Here is a 24,601-nt window from a genome sequence, read left to right as displayed (position 1 = left end):
CTGAAATAAAGCACGAGTTCTTGATACTACTAATGAAATATCCTAAATATGAATAGCATACTTTGCATGAGCAGATGTGACAATTCTTGTCCGGTTTCTTGAATGTGGTACCATTGGCATATTCCAATCCCATATAGACACAATCTGAAAAGTTAACAGAAACTACATAAACTACAGTTCCGCTCACAAGTAACTGCTGCTTGGTGTTTAACTCTGTCAGCCACAGCGATGTATCTCGGCAGGCTCAATAGTCAAAGAAACATCGTGGATTGACGATCCAAAAGCGATCATCACGTCATCTGCAGCCATTCTACAGCTAGATCAGATAGATCAGCAGACAATATTCAGTGTATAGAGTTGTTCTTAGATGGCGTGTCGAGCGTTAAGCGGGATTCCCCATGAGTACTTTCACTACTGAAAAAATCCCCCAGGGCTGAAAGAGTTAAGCTGTGGGCAACCGCTCTGGTGCTGTATAAGCTGCATGCACCGGCATTTTGAGAATTATCAAATAGCAAGAAATCCTGAACAAATAACAAAGAATAAAGGATTTTTCCCAAGGGTTCTCTTCTCTTGTAGATAATACTCAACGACTTATAAAGGATTTCTCATGTGAGATTCAAGAGAAAGGCTATGAACTGTTTACTGTCTCCTGTCGCCTGTAATATTTCATTTTAACAAGTTAAAGGTGAGGGGGGAGTTGTAAATGAAAGCTTACTCTGTGAACAGTGCTTCTTTCCGTCACAAGAACACACATAGCCTCCATCTGTGTTGACACATCGACTGCTCCGATGACAGCTATCCCTTGCTTCAGAACATTCATTCACATCTGGAATATTTTTCAAGAAAAGATCATGATTCTGGTTCGAAACGTTTTTTTTTGCACCATATCTGTTCAGAAATCAATCCCATGGCCTATCATATTGGTGGAGGCATCCATCCACCTTGTGACTGTAAGGTTGAAGTTCAAGACTGTTAGTCAATAGAGATTGTTCAGTTTTGACCAGGAGGCTATATGTACCTGCCAGGGCCTTATACTCGGGTATCTTACTCGGACGCACAAAAAAGTTCACATTCTCCCCAACAGTTAGGTAAATTGTTCAAACAGGAATCTTTCATTCGATTAAGTTTTTGACATTCACACAAACAACTCAGTTAGAGTAAAGGCAGTTCAAACACCCAACCTTGCTGATATAGAGTAATATGTTACAAACGTAACAATAATGTTTCAGTGTCTAAGTTTGAAAATAACAAATTCTGCTTCTTCAAGGGCATGAATATCATGATAGGTTTATTTAAGTAAATTCTCTCTGGAGATTATAAAACAGTTCTCAAAGACGGTAAATCTCAAAAAAAAATTCAGTTTTTATATAAGATCAAATTTGCTCAAAAGACCAACCAATAAATGAAAAGCCAAGGGGCCATTGTGCTCACCTCACAGATATTTGGTGGTTAGGAATTCATGCTGGTTAAGAAACATGCTACAAGTATAGTACTTAGGTCAAATCAAAATCAGTATGACATGTGATGTATCCTTGCTTGGAGTACCTACCATAAAAATAATATTGAAAACAAGTCCCTAAATAAACACGATATTGCCCTTTTTACTTTTTCAGTTTTGGCCCCCTGGTGGCCAAGTCGAGAATCATATTGGACCGAAATTCGGTGTCAGAGGTCATCTGACCTAGAGGGTCATTTGTACCAAGTTTCAAGTTGTTAGCTTTAGCGGGCTAAGAAACATGCCATAGTTACACTCAAACTGCCAATTAAGCCAATTGACCTCTGTGACCTTGAAAATTAGGTCAAATCAAAAACCTGTCTGGCATGTGATGCTAGGAGAGCCTACATTGTATCAGAAAATATATATCAAAGATGAGTCACTTCTGAGAGATATATCACACTTTTCAGGTTTCCACTTTTGGCCCCCTTTTGGCCGAGTCAAAAATCAGATCGGACCAAAATTCACTGTCAGAGGTCACCTGACCTAGGGGTCCTATGTACAATGTTTCAAGTTCATAGTTCTATTGGTTGAGTAACGTTGAAACATGATACATAGGGCGGACGACGACGACAGACACTGTGGTATTTTATACTCCCCTATGGTGAGCCAAAAAGCATGGAATTGGTACTTTACAGGAGGTATTGGTTGTCTCACCAAAACCGCGAGGGTGGAGCTAAAATGTAGACCAAAACTGAGGCAGAGCCGAGGTTTTGGCCAATATTTCAGCTCCACCTGAGGGGTTTTAGTGAGACAATCAATACCATCAGTGAGGTATCAATTTCTATTCTAAAACATCTCAAATTAGACAATGAAAAATGTGGTTTTAAATGCTTTTTGACAGCTTCTACATTTTGCACCAACCCAAGTGGTTATGGTTGCCTTACCATAACTGCCGAGTTAAAAACCAAGCTTCATTCGCGCAAAGTGCATTTACACTTTAAAGTTTGGTTCATTCTGAATCCAGGTATTTTAGAATTATCAACATACCTCGACAAAGCCTTCCGTATCTGTTATCTTCTCTGCGGCTAGAGTAGCCCTCTTTACATTTACAATAATACCATCCTGGCAAGTTGACACATTGTGAGTTCTTGTGGCAGTTATCCAGACCAAGGGCACATTCATCGATGTCTGAAGACAGAAAATAAAATATTGTATCAACAAGAGCTACGCAAAGCATGGCATAAACCAGGTCTTTTTTCATGGTAAATAGAAGGTGTATCACCATTTCGCCTACATTCATTTCGCCTACAGCCATTTCGCCTATAACCATTTTGCCTATTACCCATTTCGCCTACTAGCCATTTCACCTACTTGTCAATTCACCTACTAGCTATTTCGCCTACTTGTCTTTTCGCCTACTAGCCATTTAATCTACTTGCCAATTCACCTACTAGCTATTTCGCCTACTTGTCTTTTCGCCTACTAGCCATTTCGCCTACTTTTAATGCTATTTTTGTTTTTTTATGAATTGGAAGGAAAGTAGGACTTTCTGGATATTTGTATTGAACAGAGGCGGTTTGAGGCAAATTTTTAGCTGGCAGATAGGAGTACGATCACTATACATAAGCAGAAAATTAGTTAGTTTGCTTATGTTGTGTGACACACTTTATAGTGATCCAATTAATCCAGTAACCAAATTAGAGCTTCAACAACAACAAATTAGTGTATGATGATTGGGACTCTAAAAGGGAAATGGGATACAATCCTCTGCTACAGTAGGCCTACAAAGGGCCAAACATATATTTTTGACAGATACCAAATAAATGTGGTGGATTTGCAAATCCTCTGCAACAGTAGGTATAAGGCCTGATAACTTATATTTTTTACTGATACTGGTATCAATATGGAGGATTTAAAACAAATATATTCAGAATTATGTGAAATGGCATTTTCTGTATGTAGGCAAAATGGCAGTAGGCGAAATGGCGAGTAGGCGAAATGGCAGGTAGGCGAAATGGCAGGTAGGCGAAATGGCAAGTAGGCGGAATGAGAAATAGGCGAAGATGGCAGGTAGGCGAAATGGCTGTAGGCGAAATGACGGTAGGTGAAATGGCTGTAGGCGAAATGATTGTAGGCGAAATGGCGATAAACCAAATAGAATGTATTTTGAAGGGGGGGGGGGGGAGTGGTGTAACCATGACCAGGTGGTTGACATCCTAGTCAGGGTTACTGGCAAAATAAGTGGAATCACCCCACCCTCACTGTGCTAGTTGCCAATCCTTCCACATTTTGGGATGGTCCGAGAACCGAAAATCGCAACGCATCTACTGTCAAAAGGAACCTATATTCCCACAAAAAATACAATTAATCACAAAAGCCGTTCTCAAGTTATTGTACTGATATCGAAAATGTTAACGGCCCCCAAGTGGCAAAACCGAGAACTGCATCGCGCCGAATATTGAAAGAAACTTTCCCCTATCTGACAGCGAAGAACCACCAAAAGACAAAATCAATGCGAAAACCCATTCTCAAGTTATCCTGCGGAAATGAAAATTTCATGAAAAACGGAGATGGCGCCCTAGTGGCAAAACCGAGAATCACATCGCACCCTCTATCGCAAGGAACCTCCTCCTTCTCCACCCAATTACTCCAACAAGAAATAAGATCAATCCAGAAGGCATTCTCAAGTTATCGTGCACAAAACTGAAAATTTTGACGGTCCCCCAGTTGCAAAACTGCATCGCACCGAATCTCAAAAGGAACCTTCCCCTGCCCGAAATCAATGAACCACCATGAGACGGGATCAATGAAAAATAGCTGTCCTCAAGTTATCCTGCGGAAACGAAAAATTTTTACGAAAAATGTTGATGGCCCCCTAGTGGCAAAACTGAGAATCGCTTAGCACCCGCTAACCCTACTCCACCCCAATAATCTCACCAAAAAATAGAATCAATCGCAAAAACCGTTCTCAAATTATCGTGTAGAAACCGAAAACGTTGATAGCCCCCCCAGTGGCAAAACCGAGAACTGCATTGCACCGAATATCAAAAGGAACCTTCCCCTGCCCAAAAGCAAGGAACCACGAAGAGACGGGATCAATGAAAAAAGCTGTTCTCAAGTTATTCTGCAGCAACGAAAATATCATTAAAATACTGTTGATGGCCCCCTAGTGGCAAAACCTAGAATTGTTTTGCACCCGCTATCGAAAGGAACCTCCCCATACTCCACCCCAATATTCTCACAAAAAATAGAATCAATCGCAAAAGACATTCTCAAGTTATTGTGTGGAAACCGAAAAAGGTTGACAGCCGCCTAATAGTAATTTCATGGTGTACTTTTCACCAAAAGTACAAATTTACAAGTTATCATTTCTCATAATGTTTAAGGTGAATATTTGACATATCGTACATGTCAAAACACAAAACTAGTTAGCTTATTCTGAAAACAATGGTTACTGAGGGTTTAACTCTTTCACTATAAGGTCATTGTTTTATTAATCAAGTATGTTCAGACAAGTTGGAGACGCTTGATTGGCAAGTGTAATTAGTACAAGTCTTTCAATCAGAAACATGTTTGATTTGTCAAAGTTTGTATTATGTCTCCTCGGTGATTTTGTGTTGTTATAGTTTTCATGGTAAATCAAAGATTGTATATGGTCATTCAGGTCTTGGACTCCAGCCTGTGAACACCAGATTTGGACTCGCCAATCTGTGACTGTAACTATCCATTATATAAATGCTGTATTTTTAAGAATTTGGAATATACAAGAAGAAAGGATCTCCATCTTCAAATCGTTTTGTCAGAAGCTAGTTTTCCCCCATAATAGTAAAATAGAGAATCTCATCGCACCAAATACCGAAAGAAACCTTCCCCTTACCGACACCACAAAACCACCAAGTGATGAAATCAATGCAAAAAAGCTATCCAAAAGTTATCCTGTGGAAACGGAAAATACTTGGTTTGAGCAGGGGAATGTTTATTTGCGTTTGCTCTAGAGTAGGAAATGATAATAGATTTTCCATTCCCTGTGGAAATGTCATTTTATTAGTTCATACCTACCCAGGTCAGACTTTGCATGTGTACTCCATTCGGACACACCCGAGGAAGAAATAATCTATTTATAATAGAAATCTCTTAGCTAGTTCGCTTAGCTACACCTAGGCGGCGCCCCTATACAGCCTCTGCCTCGTGTGAGCCGCCATCACTAGTACTTATTACTCGAGCGCACCGAGTTAGTCCCGTTGCTGTGGGGACAGGCAGGGCGGGTAGTCTGACCTGGGTAGGTATGAACTAATAAAATGACATTTCCACAGGAAATGGAAATTTTATGTCGTTCATACTCTACCCAGGTCAGACTTTTGCATCGAATACCAACAACCAAAGGAAGGAGGGTAAACGGTGACTTACCATGTAGTGAAGTGAACTGTCTCCAAGCTGCGCAGCAGAACCCAACGGGTGAGACCAGGGGACCCAGAGAAAGAATGCTTGGGGAAGCATAACTGGGAAAACCCATCCCCTCCTAGACGGGGACAAAACCACCTCAACACGGCACAAGCTCAGCACATATCGTCAAGAGACACAATGTGGAAAACATTTCTTTTTTTTACAAGAAGGAGAGCACGCCCCAGAATAAAATGGAGCGGCCTCACTGACTAACTCTCAAAAGTCCTAGGCGGCTGAACCCTAGGACAGCTGGACGGGGCGAATGTGCAGGCCCGAAGACCCGGCGACAGTCTATAGAACAACCCCCCCCCCGCTTAAAAAGGAGGGAGGACAAGACAGCCAACAGGAGAGAAAATCGACGAGTGGTCTAGGCAGGGAAACACCTAGACCACGTGCTGAGCAGCGACAACTGGACCAAGAGACAGCATACCGTCTGTTAACTTGGACCAATCGCACATATAATACTGGGAGAATGTAGAGTGAGAACTCCACGTAGCCGCATCTAAAACCTCGTTCAGCGCCACTCCCTTATACTCGGCCCACGAAGAAGAAATGGCCCGAATCTCGTGGGCCGTAATGGCGCCTAGGCGACGAAGCTCTGGAGAAACGAGTGTAATAGAATAAGCCATCCGGATGGTGGCCACCAACCATCTGGCGACCGTGGCTGCAGCTATCTCCCTAGTAAACCCCTCTCTATAAGACAAAAAGAGGCGCTTCCTGCCTAGGTGAACAGCAGGCTCCTTAGTCTTATTAGAATAGAACTTTAATGCCCGAACAGGACAGAGAGTTCTGTCCGGAAGGTCTCTAGAGACCGTAGTGGATAAAAACCCGGGCGCCTGGAGGTGTGCGGCGCCTGGTTTTTAGCCAGAAAGTCTGGGACAAATTCTAGGACCGCGCCCCTCTCAGTGAAAGCCAATTTATAAAAGGCTACAGCATGGAGCTCAGACCGCCGCTGTGCCGTGGCCAAAGCCACCAGGAAAACGGTCTTAAAGGTTAGATGTTTAAAATCTGCCTGATGCATGGGTTCAAATGGAAATTTCATGAGAGCCCTTAAGACCACCGAGAGGTCCTACTTGGGGGAGAGCTGAATGGAGCGAGGACGCTCCAAAGACATATTGCGAAGCAACGATGAAACAGCGTCATCCAAAGACGGTTGCCACGATTCAGTCAGCTTTAAGGTGACCAAAACGGCGGAGCGATAACCTTTCACTCTCTGAACCGAAAACTTCCGGGCCGTGAATAGAAAATTCAAGAAGTCGAGGAAGTTGGGAAGAGAGGGAGCGACCGGAGAAACTCCGTGCTCCCGACACCAGTCTCGAAAGACAGCCCACTTGCTATCGTATGAATCAAGGATAGACTGTCTCTGAGGTTGGGCGACTTTACGGATAACGTCTTCCGAAAAGCCTCTCTCTCGGAGGAAATACCCGACAGCCTCCAGGCGTGAAGCCTGTAAAAAGAAGGGTCTTGATGATAGACCCGGCCGATTGGGTGATAAAGCAGATGGTCCCACGCCGGCAGGCGGCGGGGGTGATCCGTCAGCAGCTCCAGCAGAACCGGGAACCAGGCCTGGTTCGGCTAGCACGGTGCTATCAGACAAAGTCTGACCCGTGAACAGGCCACCTTGTTGAGTACCGGTAGCAACAGAGGGGTTGGCGGGTATGCATAAGCATTGAGGCCGTCCCAGGAGGCCGACAGGCTGTCCACTCCCAAGGCCTCCCCGTCCGGAAGGGGTGAGTAGTACAGGGGGAACCTCTTGTTCAACCGAGTCGCAAACAAGTCCACGACCGGAGCATCCCACAGGGCCCCCAGGCGAGAGACCACCTCGCGATGGAGGGTCCACTCTGTCTGGACCAGACGGTCCGACCTGGAAAGGGCGTCAGCCAAGATATTTCTCTTGCCGGGGATGTGACGGGGGAGGAGCTGGATATCCAAGCGGCGACACAGCTACAGGAGCTCCCAAGTGAGACGGCACAATGTGTCGGATCTCGTCCCCCCCCCTGTCACCGAATATAAGCGACCACCGTCGAATTGTCGGAGAAAAGAGAAACCCTGTGACCCCTTAGATGAGACGTGAAGGCCCTCACGGCCAGGATGACAGCCTGCATCTCGAGGATATTGATTGAGAAACGCGCAACCTCCTCTGACCACGTGCCCTTGGTGGTCAGGTCCCCTTCGTTCAAATGGGCGCCCCAACCATAAAGGGAGGCGTCCGTGAACAGGGACATCTGGGGTGATGGAGGGCTGAGCTGCACTCCGCGGAGGAGCTCCGTCTTCGAACCCCAGAAACTCCGCACCTCCCCCAGGAGGGACTCCGGGATATATATCCGCTGGTCGAGGGAGCCCGTGAATGGACGCCAACTTGACAGCAGGAGGAGCTGGAGTGGGCGCATATACAGGTGGCCAAAAGGAACCTGGTCCGCTGTCCTGACGGCGAAAATTCCCGACCAAGGACCGAATCTTGCGAATTCGGTCCGGAGGGGGGACATCAGGCCCTCTCGTGTGCGAAATCGCAGCCCCACGAAGACATAATCCCGAGCTGCGTCCAGCTCGCATTCAGCTCCAATTTAACAACCACCCTGCCTGTCTGGTTGTGACGAGCAGAAACTTTGCCTGCTTTCCCAGACGGCGATGAGCCTGGTTCCGTAGCAGCCAGTCGTCGAGATAGCAATGGAGCTTTAAGCCCATGGCGTGAAAAGGCGCGGCAAACGCCTTGACGACTGTTGTGAAAATCAGCGGAGCAGAAGCCAGGCCGAAAAGAAGGGCCTGAAACTGATAAACCTTTCCTTCGAAGAAGAAACGAAGGAAGGGCTGAAACTCTGGATGGACCGGGACGTGTAACTACGCGTCCTGAAGGTCCAGAGAGATAGCCCAATCGTTGGGCTGCACCGCGACCGCTACTGACCTGGTTGTCTCCATCTTGAAGCTGGGGACCCGAAGGAACCGATTCAAGCTGGACAGGTCGATGACCAGTCTCCACTTCCCCGACTTCTTGAGGACCAAGAAGACGTGGCTGTAAAAGCCTGCGGAGGAATGGTTGTCCACCAGCCCCACTGCCTGCTTCTTGAGAAGAGACAGGACCTCCGATCGAAGGGCAAGAGCCCCGACGGGGTCTACTGGCGGGGACACCGGGGTGGGAGGCGACGTCATGGGGGGGGGACGGGAAAAGTCCAATCGGACACCGTGTCGGAGCATATCCGGCACGGGGGAGTCTTTTTGACACCACCGGTCCCAAAAGGCTGCGAAGTGTCGCAGTCTGCCACCCACGACGCCAACTGTGGGGGCACCACCTGGAGGCGCAGGAGGAAGGACTAAAGAGTCACTTGCGCTTGCCCCCGCGACCCTTCTCTTGCAAGGGACGCTTGGGCTGCCCGCCGCTCCCGCCCCTGCCTGAGGAGCGGTGGCGCTTATTGGAGCGGCGAGAGGGAGCCGTAGCTTCTGCCTTCCTTTGGGGACGAAAGGAGGAGCCACGCGAGGACGAGGGCCCACGAGGAGCCGACGAACCTCGGGGGCGTCAAGACCCCACCTGTAGTCCCCTGCCCGCGGCCTGTTCATAGGAACGCGGACAGGGGGGGCCGCTTGGGAGTCGAGACTGACTCCATCAGGCGATCCGACTGTGCCTGAGCCCCCATGGTGTCAGGCAGGGAGTCATGGAACAAGAAAGGGCCGCTCAATGGAGCGGTTCTTAATGCCCCCCCGCAGAAACTGGGACCTGACCGTGCTCAACCCCCCGATGAGCAGGTCACGGCGTTTTAGCTCGCCGTTAGCCGCCTGCTTAGCAGTCAGATCACTAACATGCTGCAGGGACTGCTGGAGGGACATGGCGAGAATGCGCTGTTCCTCCGAGGCATCCGCGGCTAAAGACCTGGTAAGAGCACACAGAGTCAGGTCGGCGTAAGATAACACCGCCTGGGTCTCCTTAGCCAGGGCCTCGTCATTCTTCGCATCCTTTAAGGCCGTAGAAGAGAGGACTTTAGGGGGTACCAAACCCGAAAGTTGGATGTCGTCCTTGAGGGGCGACAGTGAAACCCGGTCGGTTCCCGACGGTGAGACCCGATAATAATCGGGTCTATAGGACAGGCTTGGAGGGGAAGCGGTCGTGAATCGCTTCCCAGCCTGAGTCCAGGCACCCAACCCCGTAGACGGGAGCGTCGAGACTAGGGCGCGCTGGTGACCCCCGCAAGAAGGCGCTGTATCCCTGAGAGCCATATCCAATCATGTGGAGGCTCTAATCAGGGCCGAAGACGCGGGCAATTCTTGAAAAGCCCTGTCAGGGACCGCATCCGACTCCTGCTCGGAGGCGTCGCTGAACAAGTCGAACGGCACCTTACCGAGGGCGGGGTTGACCGTCGGGAGAGGACAAGTGTCTTGTGGCACAAATTGCCGAACAAGAGCGCGCAAGTCGCGCATACTCGCGACAATGTCGGAGTCCTCACCCCCAGAGGGGTTACAAGCCTGAGAGACTGATAAAGATTGTGAGTCGCTAAACTCACAGTTCATTGGCTGATGACTCAAGTCAAAAGCCACCGGCCTCTCGGCCGGGCGAGTCGAGGACCTGTCATGGAGGTTGGCAGCCTCCATGCGGTCCGCCAGACTCCTAAGCAACTGCCGTTGCTCCTCCGTGAGAGAGGAAGCAAGAGGCTGAGGCTCAGAGCTAAAATCGGACTCCCGTGGGGCAGACACAGGAGGGGGGGAGGGGGCATGCCTGATCGGCAGCCACACCAGTCAACCCTGACATACCCGACAGAGCAGGGTGGGGTCGGACCGGGGAAATGGATGGTCTGACGGCACCCATAACAGGGGGGGGCACCAGGGCCCCTCGGCCGTGAATAGTGGTCGATCACCGACCCCCTGCCCACACCGGGCAGGACACCGGGGAAGGTGAAAACCGGTCTTGCCCCGCCAGGGGGCATCCGAAGAGACGACCGACTCACAGAGTGAGGGTCGGACAGACGAGCCCGCCCCAAAGCAAAGGGGTGGCGGATCCCCGGAGTGGCCGTGGACTCAACCGTGGCGCTGGCAGAGCGAGCTGCCGCCGGCAAGGACAGCGGCCGCAACCCCGTCGCAAACCCCGGAGGGGGACGGTGAGCACGCCTGAAATAACAGGCGGCTCACCGGGGGCGACGCTGCTCACCAACCCATGACAGGTGGGGGCGTCGGCGGGGGGATCGGGACGAAAAAACATCCAGCGTCCCACCCGGAGCCGTGCCCCCTGGAAAGGGGGCAGGGCTAGCCCTGGGGAGTGTCCCTGAATCAGGGTCACCAACACTCAAACCCAAGGCCTCCCCAGGGGGCACACCCCCAAAAGAGGGGTGCCCGGCCTGGGGTTCGGGGTCGGGAGGGGTCGAAACCCCCCCAGAGCCCCATGGACCTCGTCGCTTAGCGGGGGTCCGTGAGGGGGGCGAGGGAGAGAGGGTCAAAGACCCCCTTCCCTTTGAGGGCTGCGCCCCTCTCCTCACCTTCTTCGTCTCCTTGCCGGCAGTGCCAGGAGAAGAGGAAGGCATCCCGGGAGCGGAAGGGTCCGGCCCAATGGGGGCGGAACTACCCGCACCCCGACACGGGGAAGAACCGGGCCGGGGACTATGAATCCCCGATACACCCGTAAAAGGACCTCGAGCAAAGGGTGGAACACCCAAAGAAGTAAGAAAAGACGGCAATAAAGATGTCATTACGCCGATTTTCTATCGGAAAAACCACAAAAGTTATAATGAAATGGCCAGGGCCATTGTGCTCACCTCATGTGGAGGAAAGATGGATAAAGAGCATGGTCTTGTGTCATGTAGTGTTAGGTTTGATGTAGGTCCAAGCAATTACAATTTCCCCAAAATGGCCAATTTACAGTACATTCGACCTCTGTGACCTTGAAAAGTAGGTCAAATCAAAGAAGACCCGGGTGACACATTGAATGGTTGTTAGAATTAGATGTACCTATGATATAAAATTGGTGCCAATCGGGCAAGTCATTACTAGGAATAATGGCGTTTTGAAGAATTTAGGATTTGGCCCCCTCCCTGGAGGCCAAATGGCAAATCAGATCGCACCAAACTTCGGTACCTGAGATCACCTGACCAAGGGGTACATGTGTACTTAATTTGTGATCAATAGTCATTGCAGTTAAGAAACGTGCCATAGTTACGGCCTGATGGCCAATTTACGCCATTTGACCTCTGTGACCTTGACAAGAAGGTCAAATTAAAAACCTGTGTGACATATACTGTATGGTGGTTAGATGTACCCATGATATCAAATTGGTGGCAATCGGGCAAGAAGTTAAGGAATAATCACATTTTTAAGGTTTTTGGATTTTGCCCCCTGGTGGTCAAGTGGTGAATCATATTGGACCAAACTTCGGTCCCTGAGATCACCTGACTAAGGGGTAAATGTGTACCAAATTTGGTATCAATAGTCATTGCAGTTTAGAAACGTGCCATCATTACATCCTAACGGCTAATTTACACCATTTGACCTCTGTGACCTTGAAAAGGAGGTCAAATCAAAAACCCGGAGGATATATGATGCACCTTTGCTAGAAGTACCTTCCATATTTTTTTCAAAATTTCCCGACTACTATTAAGGGAGATATTGCATATTTTCACTTTTAACGTTTGGTCACTGGTGGCCAAACCATGAAACGAATTGGACCAAAACTTGGTCTCCCAGGTGTCATTACATAAGGGTACATGTGTACCAAGTTTCAACTCAATAGCTCTAACAGTTACGAAACGTGCCCTGCTAACGGACGACGGACGACGACGACGACGACGACGACGACGACGACGGACGACGGACGCCACGGTATGGGATAAGCTCACCTCTGCTAAGAGGTGAGCTAAAAACGAACGGGTCACGTGACCCACAGCCCGGGAGAACGGAGAAAAAATTTCTTGGGAGACGGCAGAAAAAGCACGCTCCAAAAGCAGAAATCGAGGGGGGATTGTAAAAGAACGATCTCACCCGTCTCCTAGAATCAATAAGCGTCCCGAAGGTGTCCCGGGGTGTCCTTCTTTAGCGTGGAATCGGCCAAAATTGGGCGAAAACGACGTAAAAAAACTCGGCCGAGGAAGAAGTACTGGTGTTGGCGGCTCACACGAGGCAGAGGTTGTATAGGGGCGCCGCCTAGGTGTAGCTAAGCGAACTAGCTAAGAGATTTCTATTATAAATAGATTATTTCTTCCTCGGGTGTGTCCGAATGGAGTACACATGCAAAAGTCTGACCTGGGTAGAGTATGAACGACATAAAATATAAATTATGGTTTTTGGACTGTCTGAAACTTTAGTTCCTTCAAATGTTCCAATTTACAATAATAGTGCCTAACCAGTCGGTATGTGTCATAGGAAGTTCAAGAATTATGTAACCAAGTTTTCAATGAAACCAAAGTGATGGGATCAACAGTTTCTTAACTAGACATAACGCGATCGAGGCAAAATGTTTGCCCCCTCTCCGTGGGCACCAGACATGTTTCTGGCTGTCACGAAACTGGTTCTGAAGTGGTGGGGTGGAGAAGAAAGATGGCAGCCTGGCAGCCATATTGGATTTGTGTCGGGTCATAAATCGATAGGGAAGTTTGTACAAAAAGAACTAAGAACAACTGCATCCTCTCGCTAAACAAACCTGCCTATCGTAGGTCTGCCCTACACACTCATCACAATGATAACATCCTAAAACTGCTCGTTGTACACTAATGAAACGGCCAGGGGCCATTGTGCTCACCGTATAGATATTTGGTGCTTTAGAATTCATCCAGATTAAGAAACATTGTACATGTATAGTATATAGGTCAAACGAAAGTCGGTATGACATGTGATGTATCGTTGCTTGGAGTAAGTACCATAAGAATATCATCAAAAACAAGTCACTAATAAACGAGATATTGCACTTTTTACCTATTTTAGTTTTGGCCCCCTGGTGGCCGAGTTGAGTACCAGATTAGATCGAAATTCGGTGTCCAAGGTTACATGACGTAGGGAGTCATGTGTATCAAATTTCAAGTTCAAAGCTTTAGTGGTTAAGAAACGTGCCATAGTTACAATCAAACGACCAATTTACGCCATTTGACCTCTGTGACCTTGAAAAGCAGGTCAGATCAAAAACTTATATGATATGTGATGTATCATTGCTAGGAGAACCTACCACAAAAATGTCATTGAAAACGAATCATTAAAAATAAGCAAGATATTGCACTTCTTACTTTTTCTATTATGGCCCCCTGGTGGCCGAATAAAGAATCAGATCGGGCAAAAATTCAGCATCAGAGGTTATCTGATGTAGGGGGTTATATGCACCAAGTTTCAAGTTCATAGCTTTACTGGTTAAGAAATGTGCCATAGTTTACACTCTAACGGCCAATTTACGCCATATGACCTCGGTGACCTTGAAAAGTAGGTCAAATTGAAAACCCGTAAGATATGTGATGTATTCTTCCTAATTCGACATTTGGCCCCCTGGTGGCCAAGTTGAGAATCAGATCGGACCGAAATTCAGTGTCAGAGGTCACCTGACCTAGGGGGTGCTGTGTACAAAGTTTCAAGTTCATAGCCCTAGCGGTTAAGAAACGTGGCACTGTTTCTGAAACAGGATACGACGGATGACGACGACGACGACAACGACGACGCCGCCGACGGACACAGCGCTATCGTATAGACTCCCCTAACGGTGAGCCAAAAACCAGAAAGTTTCTCGGATTTTGCATAAAATACTGTTTTGACTTTTTTTGTGACCTGCCAAAACATTCAAAATAAATATTGTAAATTTTTCATATTTTTGGAGAAAATTGCTATAAATATTAAAATTGGTGCAAATATTTTGCAGTTTATGGTACATGTTATTTTGTAGTCATTCCATCCCTCCCAATCAAGCAGAGTGGTTAAAGTAAGAGCACTGAGAGCCTGGACAGGTGCACATACCTATTTCACAAAGTTTCCCTCTGAATCCATGGCGACACTTGCAGGTATCGGGGGCAACACAAGTCCCACCATGCAGACAACTCTCTTTACAAGTGGCTGAAATGAAATTGTGTCAGATTTTTACGACATGTGCAAGCTAACATTGAGAGAGATCAGTGCTATTGCGTTTAGAGCGCCGGTTTAAAAAATCAGGATGTCATGAGTTTGACTCTTGGAGTCCTTCAGCAAGACACCTAACCTTACATTGCTTCATCCAACCCTGGAGTATAATGGGTACCAGGCTTGCCTGGAGAGTTAACTAGCAATGGACCAGCATCCTATCCAGGGAGATTGATACTCCTAGTCACTTAATGATACTGAATCTGGTGTTAGCTCTGGCCGGATGAGCCGCTTGCAGCTCTGGCTATAGCCCAGCAAATTGTGATGATGACCACTGATTTTGATTTCAATTATCCATTCGAACATGTCTACAAAATTGTCAAAAATAAACAAACATCATCACCAGAACTCACTGGCTACAGAATGTAGGATTAACACTGGTGTTTCGATCATGCCCAGAGGGTTTCATCATCCACCATTATGATTGATATCTAAAACAAGCATTGTTTCCCTACCTTTACATGTCTTCCCATTGCCTGGGTAGCCGGCCTTGCACTTGCACTCATAACTTCCAACAGTGTTGATACAATCGGCATTCTCATCACAATCATTTTGTCCCGTCAAGCATTCATTGTGTTCTGAAAGATATACATCAGAGCCAATTCTTATGAAGTACAATCATAAAAGCGATCTGCTTAAGCGAGCTAAAGTAAAAAATTCTTTTGATATAAAGGCCAGGGGCCATTGTGCTCACCAGATTGATCCTACAGACAAATGGTCACTTTTGACACCGCCCTTGAGAAGTAAGTCAAATCAAATAGCTGGATGAAATTTGGTCATCAGTACACCTATGAAAAACCACTGGTTGCATCTCTATGTATTGTATGTTTTTGTATGTGGCCCCTGGTGGCAAAATTGTCACTCATATCAATCAAACTTTGATCCTTAATATCGCCTGACGAGGGCAACCACTATACCATTCTCCAAAGCAGCGATAACAGTCAAGCATATTATCTCTGCCAGTATTGGCTTCCACTGCATGTGTATTCCAGGCATAATGAATGGAGGCATGTTTTCAAGTGGGAATTATGTCTGGATTGGCGAGTTCAGCAATGCAATTGGAAGGTGGTCATTGTAGGGATCGAAGGGTCGTAAACCAGCTGGTCATCATTCTGGTATTCTGACCAATCACTAGTAATCGACACCAATTCTTCAATGAGCGGCAATGATAAGATTACACACTGCGGGCGTATGCTCCGGATTGGCCTGAGCGTTATAGCAATGCTAAATTATGACCGCCTCATTGTTAAAAAGGGGCTGGACACATACTACATGCTGAATAGGTCGTTTAAAGTGATACTATGATGTGATCTACAACTTTGCGGAAATACTTCCGTTTTTAATTGTTGATCACAAATGTAAAGCTCAAATTTTCCATTTTTGATTAGATTTATTATAAAATCGCAGAATGTAAACCACCGCGACCGCGAAAATGTTCATGTTGTGACATCATCAACGAAAACGGCATCGAAGCGAGCCGTCCGGGCGGGATTAAACCATCAATTTCTAGAAAAAAAATGTGCATTTCGATTCGAAAACCTTACCGATTTATGAGAAAGTGACGTAGTCATTTGTCAAAAACAGCTAAAAACATTATATGGTGAAATTGGACACGAGTTACCCTTTAAAACCGAGAATAAAGTGTATAGATATCCACAGTAAATTCCTGATCATAAAATACCAAGTAAAGAGGAAACGCATAGGCATTCATGCACATCCCCTGTTGTGATGGAAACACAGGGAAACCACCCTTCTCATTGTTTCACTTCATACGCCACGAAAATGGATTTTGAAGGAAATTTGCACATTTGGGGAAGGTGACCATCTTGAAAACTAATTGGTGAATGCCAAATTTTTATTTGATGAAAAGGAATGGTAAATAAACTTGAACCTAAGTTTTGGACCAAACCAATGCTACTATTTCGCGAAAAACATCGAACACAATAATTGTTTACCAACAGTATTACAAAGCTGCTGCGAGAGAGGTGGCTCCCTGTTAAATATTGCTTAATTGTCTGGGTTACAGGTACTCTTCCTTTGAAGCAATTTTACTGATTACAATTTTCTGCTAAGTTTCTAAAGTGATCAGTTGATGCACAAATACTAAATTGGTCGGGTTCTCTCCTAAATCCATGTGAATGAATTAAAATAGACTGGGTACTCTCAAACACGGTGATAATGTGTTGAAACAGGTTGGGGGTACTCTCAAACACAGTGATAATGTGTTGAAACAGGTTGGGGGTACTCTCAAACACAGTGATAATGTGTTGAAACAGGTTGGGGGTACTCTCAAACACGGTGATAATGTGTTGAAACAGGTTGGGGGTACTCTCAAACACAGTGATAATGTGTTGAAACAGGTTGGGGGTACTCTCAAACACAGTGATAATGTGTTGAAACAGGTTGGGGGTACTCTCAAACACAGTGATAATGTGTTGAAACAGGTTGGGGGTACTCTCAAACACGGTGATAATGTGTTGAAACAGGTTGGGGGTACTCTCGAACACAGTGATAATGTGTTGAAACAGGTTGGGGGTACTCTCAAACACAGTGATAATGTGTTGAAACAGGTTGGGGGTACTCTCAAACATGGTGATAATGTGTTGAAACAGGTTGGGGGTACTCTCAAACACAGTGATAATGTGCTGAAACAGTTGGGGGTACTCTCAAACACAGTGATAATGTGTTGAAACAGGTTGGGGGTACTCTCAAACACAGTGATAATGTGTTGAAACAGGTTGGGGGTACTCTCAAACACAGTGATAATGTGCTGAAACAGGTTGGGGGTACTCTCAAACACAGTGATAATGTGTTGAAACAGGTTGGGGGTACTCTCAAACACAGTGATAATGTGCTGAAACAGTTGGGGGTACTCTCAAACACAGTGATAATGTATTGAAACAAGTTCGGGGTACTCTCAAACACAGTGATAATGTGCTGAAACAGTTGGGGTACTCTCAAACACAGTGAGAATGGGTTGAAACAGACTTGGGGTACTCTCAAACACAGTGAGAATGGGTTGAAACAGACTGGGGTACTCTCACAGTGACAATGAGTTGAAACAGGTTGGGGAACACTCAAACATGGTGAGATGGTTTGAAACAGATTGAGGTACTCTCACAGTGACAATGAGTTGAAACAGGTTGGAGGTACTTTCAAACACAGTGAGAATGAGTTTAAACAGGTTGGGGAACACACAAACATGGTGAGAATGGTTTGAAACAGATGGGGGTACTCTCAAACACAGTGGGAACAGGTTGTCCAGGTTGGAGTACTCTCAAAAACAGTGAAAATGTAGTGTTGAAGCACGAGTCAAGTGTGAATGGAAACAATTATGTAAAGTACTCTCACAATGCAACAGTGTCAATGGGTAACTAAATAAGCTCATGAGGGCTGACCTACTCTCACACTAGATTGCATAAGGTTGAGAACTCTTTGAGATAAGGCTCTGTTAAGGGATGTTGGGGTATGTTCTCAGCCAAGATAATGTGTTTATGAGAGATGGTGGTTGTACATAAAAGCTCAATGAATGGGTCAATGAGGTCATGTTGTCCCTACAGATCAGAGAGGAATGGTGCTAGTAAATAGGAACAGAATCTTTGGTGATTGAGAAGCTCAATTTCTACTTTGATGATATGGTGGGGAGTCACTTAATGTGTTCAGAAGAGCATGAAGAGGGTATTTGATTGCAGAATGCAAGAGCTGTTACAGGAAAAGGAGGAAAGCATGGGTGGTAAGTGCAGGGCTTTGTAGCAGGCAGCAAGCTGCATGTGTTAGAAGGCTTACCTTGGCAGGTAAATGCATCAACGGTGGTATAACCCGGCAAGCATCGACAGTAGTATGAGCCCACGGTGTTAATGCATTGAGTATGGTCACCACAATGATGGCCATGTGACCCACCCAATCTAGTGCATTCATTCACATCTGAAAGTAAAGCAGGATGATTTGAATACAAGGTTAGGGTAAGAGGTTATAAAGCACTACGCATAAGAAGATAGATGTGAATCTATTTACGCAAAAAGTTACCACCACAGCACCAGCAACATTTATATAAAAAATGAGAATCCTCTACTATACAGGTCAAGTAAAAATTAAAGGATCTGAGGGTAAATCAGAATTTTTGTCATACCACTTGAGCAAAATGGTTATCTGTAGAAAATGACCACAAAAGCATTCCCTCCCTCTATATTGGCTGATATTACAGAAAAACATACAAAATATATGCCAGATTATACTGGGCCAATCACTTGATGTGACATATTAGCTAATCACAGATGCAGATTGGGAAACACCTGTGCTGGCACAATGTGATCATAAGGCCGATTCTGGCGCCTGGTTGTAGCAAAAGTCACAAATATCACCACTTCTTTAACCCTTTCGAGCCCGAGTTTCCACAGAAATACCACCCAATAAAGCCCGAATTTCAGAAGCAAAATATTATTTACATCATCTTTGACGCCAAAATACCGCCAGAACTCAAATTTTCACCCCAGAAAACCTTATATGAAAATCATGCTCAGCCACCACATTATGTAACGTTAAGTTGTCATTTGGAATACCTCAGTTGCACAAAGCTGTAGTAAGTGTTCAATGTGAAGGGTTGCCGAGTGAGTTTTGGCGACCATAGTCGAGATCGGGCAAACAGAGAGGTTTTTCTTTGGCGACTAAAGTCGAGATCAGGCTTCAAAGGGTTAAGTGACAATGCAGAAATGTAGGCTTTTTTGAGCATGTCAAATTCTACACTTACATCAACACCTGGGAATGTTATGCCTGGCCTAAATCATAGTTTATTAGTTAACTACATGTACGTTATTCTTAAAATTCTTCGACCAGTCATGACATCGATGAGGATGCGCTGTCTCCAAAATTTCTTGTGACTTTCTCAAATAACTTGTTGTCTGATAATACAATTACAGTCCAAGTCACAATTGACATCCTTCCTGCTTTGTGTCAGATATGCTAGGTAACACCAATGACACGAATTAAGGGATGACAGTTTGTGATTTTGACTGTAGGACATTTCTCTTAAAATATGACAGGGATACCCCAAGTTACCAGTCCAAGGAACCCTTTTTCTGCCCCCCCCCCCATTCCTGGTTATGCTACTTTCAGTTCACCATGTTTAGCAACTCACATGTACCAGCCAAATTTGCAATATGGCTTTCACTGCGTTCAGTTCCAATCTTTCCTGACCTCTTCGCGCACCCACATAAATGTACAGGTGATAATAGGTGTACATTATTGGAAGGCAAATGAACTGAACTTCACTGGATAGTCTCATGACATTAAGGGCCCTTCTTTGTAGACTGACATTCTGTGTGATGGGATCAGATTTATTCCTATATACATAGCTGTCTTTTTTTACAGATTATCGTGTATTTTCATAGAATTTGATGCATGCAAATCTACTCCTATTATTTACATATTTTACATTGAATATTGTACATCATGCAAATTTTGAAACCCTGGGGGACCAACTCCTATCGAATCGGACAAGCCAGATTTAAAAGACAAATTAGCTAGATTTTGCATGTTCCTGATTTTCTCAGGGAAGATTATCCCAGGGGCCCATGACTGTCGAAGAAGTACTGTCAAATCTACATGAGTACAGTATTCACACACTATAAATATTCTAAAAATTGTTCCGAAATATTACAGCACCTGCTGGATGACATAGGGGAAACCGCTCAAAATGTTTTTACCATTCCCAACCTTTTCCCAGTGGTTGTGTAAGTGCTGGATGACACAAATCAAACTATAGTAGATTATGTCAATACATGTGATATATGACACAAACTGTAATGAAATGCTGATAAAGAATCTATAGCTAACCTTTTATTGTTAAACTTTGATCAAAGCACTGCTCAGAATTTGTGCATAAGGTAAATCAATTGAGAAAGGACAACATTAGCTTCTTTACCGTGAGCATATAGACCAGCACAGCATCTAATTGGGATGACATCAGTATTTGAGTGTCTCTTTCCCATGTGCATATATCACCAGCACATCTTCTGATTAGGATGACATCAGAGTCAGAATGTCTCTTTACGATTGGGATATATCACCAGCACAGCTTATAAGGATGACATCAGAGTCATAGGATTACTTTACCATGCTCATAATTATATCACGAGAACAGCTTCTTATTACGATGTTATCCGAATTCTTTACTCTATTGAATCCTTGAAATAGATCTGGTGTTTTGAAAAAAATTAACCCAAAAAACTACCAAGGATGCCCCCACTTTCTCAGACCCCTAAATTTGGCCCTGTATTGAACACAAGTTCACCAAGTCATACTAGAAGCTTTCCTTGGTAATAGCAACCCAATTTTGATCACTATTATTGAAGCCCTATGTTTGCAGAGGAAGGGGATGCAAGTGTGGGTTAGACTATGGTGTTTGTAGGCTGGGTGGGACATCTACGAGGGATGGCTGTACAGCAGCAACATCAACATTAAATGACTGCCCATCACAGCATTCCTAGTTGATATCAAATGGTATCATAGAAGCTGACTAGTGAAGCTGAAATACACTTCGCTTTAGTCACACTTAATAGCACGAACAAGGCCCAATGATTAGTAAGGTGAGATGGTACAGTTATAGCCCTGGTACAAGAATACCTTATGGGTGCATTACTGTGTAAGACCAGCTCTCTCCTACACTATAAGGTGCTATAATTGTACCAAGGTTATAGTTTTCCAACTGAACATCTCTTGAATCTGAAATAAATTCAAACTCATTGTAGTCTGACTGATATCGTTTTGCAAAATCATCCGAGAAAAATTTGAAAGGTTTTGTGCTTTGAACTGAAAATAACTGCAATAACGTCACTTACAACCTTTGTTTCTCAAATGACGACAGGTAAGGTATAGCCCCAGTACAATTGAAATAGCCCCTCCAGTGTTGAAAAGAACTGGTAGTATACATTAATCCACACTGAGGCCATAATTGTGTTGGAGCTATAATTGTACCACCTTACCTTACAAACTAGAATCAATCACTTTCAATCAACTTGGGTGGCTCATACAGTAGGAAGTGTGGCTGAAAGTGTCACTACAGCAAGTGGCTTGAAGGTGATCATGTCAACACAATCATTTAATAGAGATGTTGCATATAAAAAGGCAAAAAACTACAAATACCACTGCTAGACTGAACACACCTGAACTTAACACATTTACACTTGCTAAGGCAGAGGCATTGATCACTACAAAAGGAAGTTATGAAATCAGGTCAGGATAATTTGCAAAATGAATGAAGTGCCTGAAGACGGGCATAGGGCGCTGAAAAAACATCTGAAATCTTGGGACTACTTATAATAGGCATTGGGAGCTGAACATAGAAAACATCTTGAAATAATTGTAGTAAGCTTGGCAATTGGAGATTGGACTCAATGTGTGAAATATAGGGGGACTTGATCAAATATTATGGAGCATAGAAAAGAACGAGAATTCCCCTAATTGGAATAGGAAGACTGATTTTAGGAGGGAACAGTGAGTTTGGCTGTTGGAGTTAAGGGTGTTCAGGTGCAACCACAGGCCAACCAGGAGTGATTGTCATCTAAGAAAAAGATGTCATTCTTTAGCTCAGTTGTATATTTACCGAAGAAGTGCACTATCACAGGTATTTGTTTTCTTTACAAAGTATTAGCTTATTTTGACAATGTGATTGGGTAACAAGGGGAAGAATAAATCTATTGAAGAAAAGACAGTGCAGCTGTAGAGATAATGGGTCGGTGAAGAAGAAACAGATTAAGTGCTAGAGAAGTAATGGGTTCGTTTAGGAAGTAACAGGGCTACTGTAGAAGAACGCCCTTAGAAATTCAATTGAAGCACTAGTAATAAAGTAGAAGTAACAAGTTGATTGAGGTAGAATAGCATTATGGCATAATCATTCCAAAGAAGAAAAAAAAATCTTTGGTGAAAAATCTACGAATAATGAAATATCTTTTAAAAGAAGCGATGTGTTTTATAGAAGTCAAAATGGGTTTCATCAAGAATGTTTATTCCTGAGTTTATGGATTGATGGATTTGGTTTTTACTTCAGTATCTAGCTATATAAGGAATTCAAGGATTTACAAAATAATATATGGGGTTTGGTTTAATGATAATGAGACATAATTAAAGATGCAATTGATTGATCAGGAAATCATTGGGGACTTATTCAATTGCATCATGAATTGATAAAATCTTATTCTTTATTCTTGATTACACACACTACCAAATGAAACAAAGGTATGATAATTTTCTTTGAGGAACAATGAATTTCTTCACGTCAGAAATGTCTGGCAAATAAAGTGATTGGACTGCAGAGGCTGGAAGTAAAATTGCGGACAGTCAACTTTACCAAGAACCTGTCAAAGTGCCAACAGATATGGGGTGATGTAACTGAATGATATGCATCACTCACAAAAAAATCTATTCAGAATTAACAAGTACTGACTTAAAAGTTCTAACCTTAACTAAAAAATAAAACTTTAGTAAACAATTGCCCAAGTATGAAAATAACATCAACAAATTATTAATGATTGTTATTTAGAAAGGAAGTCTGACAAATTGATGATGCATGCAGAATTAAGATATACCATACAAAGGGCAAGGTTCTACGAATAAAGACGCTTATAATGCAGGCTGGTCGCATAGATACTGGTTACAACACATTTGGTGTGCATGGGGGGTCACAGAACTCTTAATGTGGATTTGCCATGATTTTATATGATTTCATAATATTACTAAGGTCTCAGTCATGAATGTTATATCCCATGCCAGGGCTAATAACAGATAAAGAATGAAGTTGCCTTGATTTGGATTTTAAACACACATCTTTGGATTGCTGGTCCACTGCTCCATCACTGAGCTCAAGAGTGCGTTAATCCGAGTCCATTGCAACTAAACTGTAATCAACTTCTTCCATTAATTCAGTCAGCATTAAAACTACCACACACAACTTTACAAAGATCTTGGATGTTCTGTTCAATTCATAATCTAGTGGTAAGGGGGTTGTTGGAGTTACAGTTATCACACTTTTTTTAGTCAATTAATTGCATTCTGGATAGTGGGGATTTAAACACTGGTTTAATACTAACTGAGACACAAATATCAAATACAAAGGGATACATTCATATTTTGAGCAGAGCTTTAAATTAACTTAAGTTTTTAAATCAGATGAAACCATCATTATTTAGTTCCATTAGACAGCCCCATACATGGACCACAACTATTTTAATCAGCCCACAATTCAAATGAAGACAACACTAATTCAATTATTAATGATAAACATAAAATGCTGCATCATCATAACTAGAAGAGGTAAATACAACAAATAAAACAAGCAGAGGAAGAGCATGGCTGGGTAGGGTAGCCCAGTCCACGGCACATTCCGTGCTTAACACCAAATAGCCACAAGCAATATAATACGACTAAACCAAGTTGGACTTGGTCAGTTGACAGTACAAGCAACAAATGACCACAAAGGACACACCTTCACATGTTATCCCATCGCCATGGAAACCTTGGTTGCACTGGCAAGCATATCTCGTATCAAAATTGATGCACGTTGCGTTGCTATGGCACTTGTGTCCCTGCGCACAGTAGTCAGTGCCTGAAAATATGTGCAATATAATTGTTTGAAACTTGTGTTCCAGTCACTAAATGTGTCTGGTG

At 44.4% G+C, this 24,601-nt stretch overlaps 1 protein-coding gene across 7 annotated transcripts in view; it reads right to left on the bottom strand.

Annotated features, from left to right (window-relative positions):
• The window catches only part of LOC135488063 (protein kinase C-binding protein NELL1-like), a 137,236-nt gene that overhangs the window by 15,788 nt on the left and 96,847 nt on the right, over positions 1 to 24,601 (bottom strand). For 2 of the 7 annotated variants that reach the window (XM_064772454.1, XM_064772455.1), the window contains 8 exons: positions 24,420 to 24,539; positions 22,102 to 22,146; positions 18,728 to 18,865; positions 15,397 to 15,519; positions 14,783 to 14,878; positions 2,486 to 2,626; positions 716 to 826; positions 62 to 144 (listed from right to left, as the gene is read on the bottom strand). In XM_064772454.1, coding sequence (XP_064628524.1) covers positions 62 to 144; positions 716 to 826; positions 2,486 to 2,626; positions 14,783 to 14,878; positions 15,397 to 15,519; positions 18,728 to 18,865; positions 22,102 to 22,146; positions 24,420 to 24,539 — 857 coding nt within the window. The remainder of the gene's footprint in view (positions 1 to 61; positions 145 to 715; positions 827 to 2,485; positions 2,627 to 14,782; positions 14,879 to 15,396; positions 15,520 to 18,727; positions 18,866 to 22,101; positions 22,147 to 24,419; positions 24,540 to 24,601) is intronic. The other 5 variants (XM_064772458.1, XM_064772460.1, XM_064772457.1 and 2 more) reach the window with 4 other exon arrangements.

This window comes from Lineus longissimus, chromosome 5 (genome assembly GCF_910592395.1).
Source record: "Lineus longissimus chromosome 5, tnLinLong1.2, whole genome shotgun sequence".
Lineage (NCBI taxonomy): Eukaryota > Metazoa > Nemertea > Pilidiophora > Heteronemertea > Lineidae > Lineus > Lineus longissimus.
The sequence above is the reverse complement of the archived record's forward strand: the minus strand, read 5'-3'. Positions and strand labels throughout refer to the sequence as shown.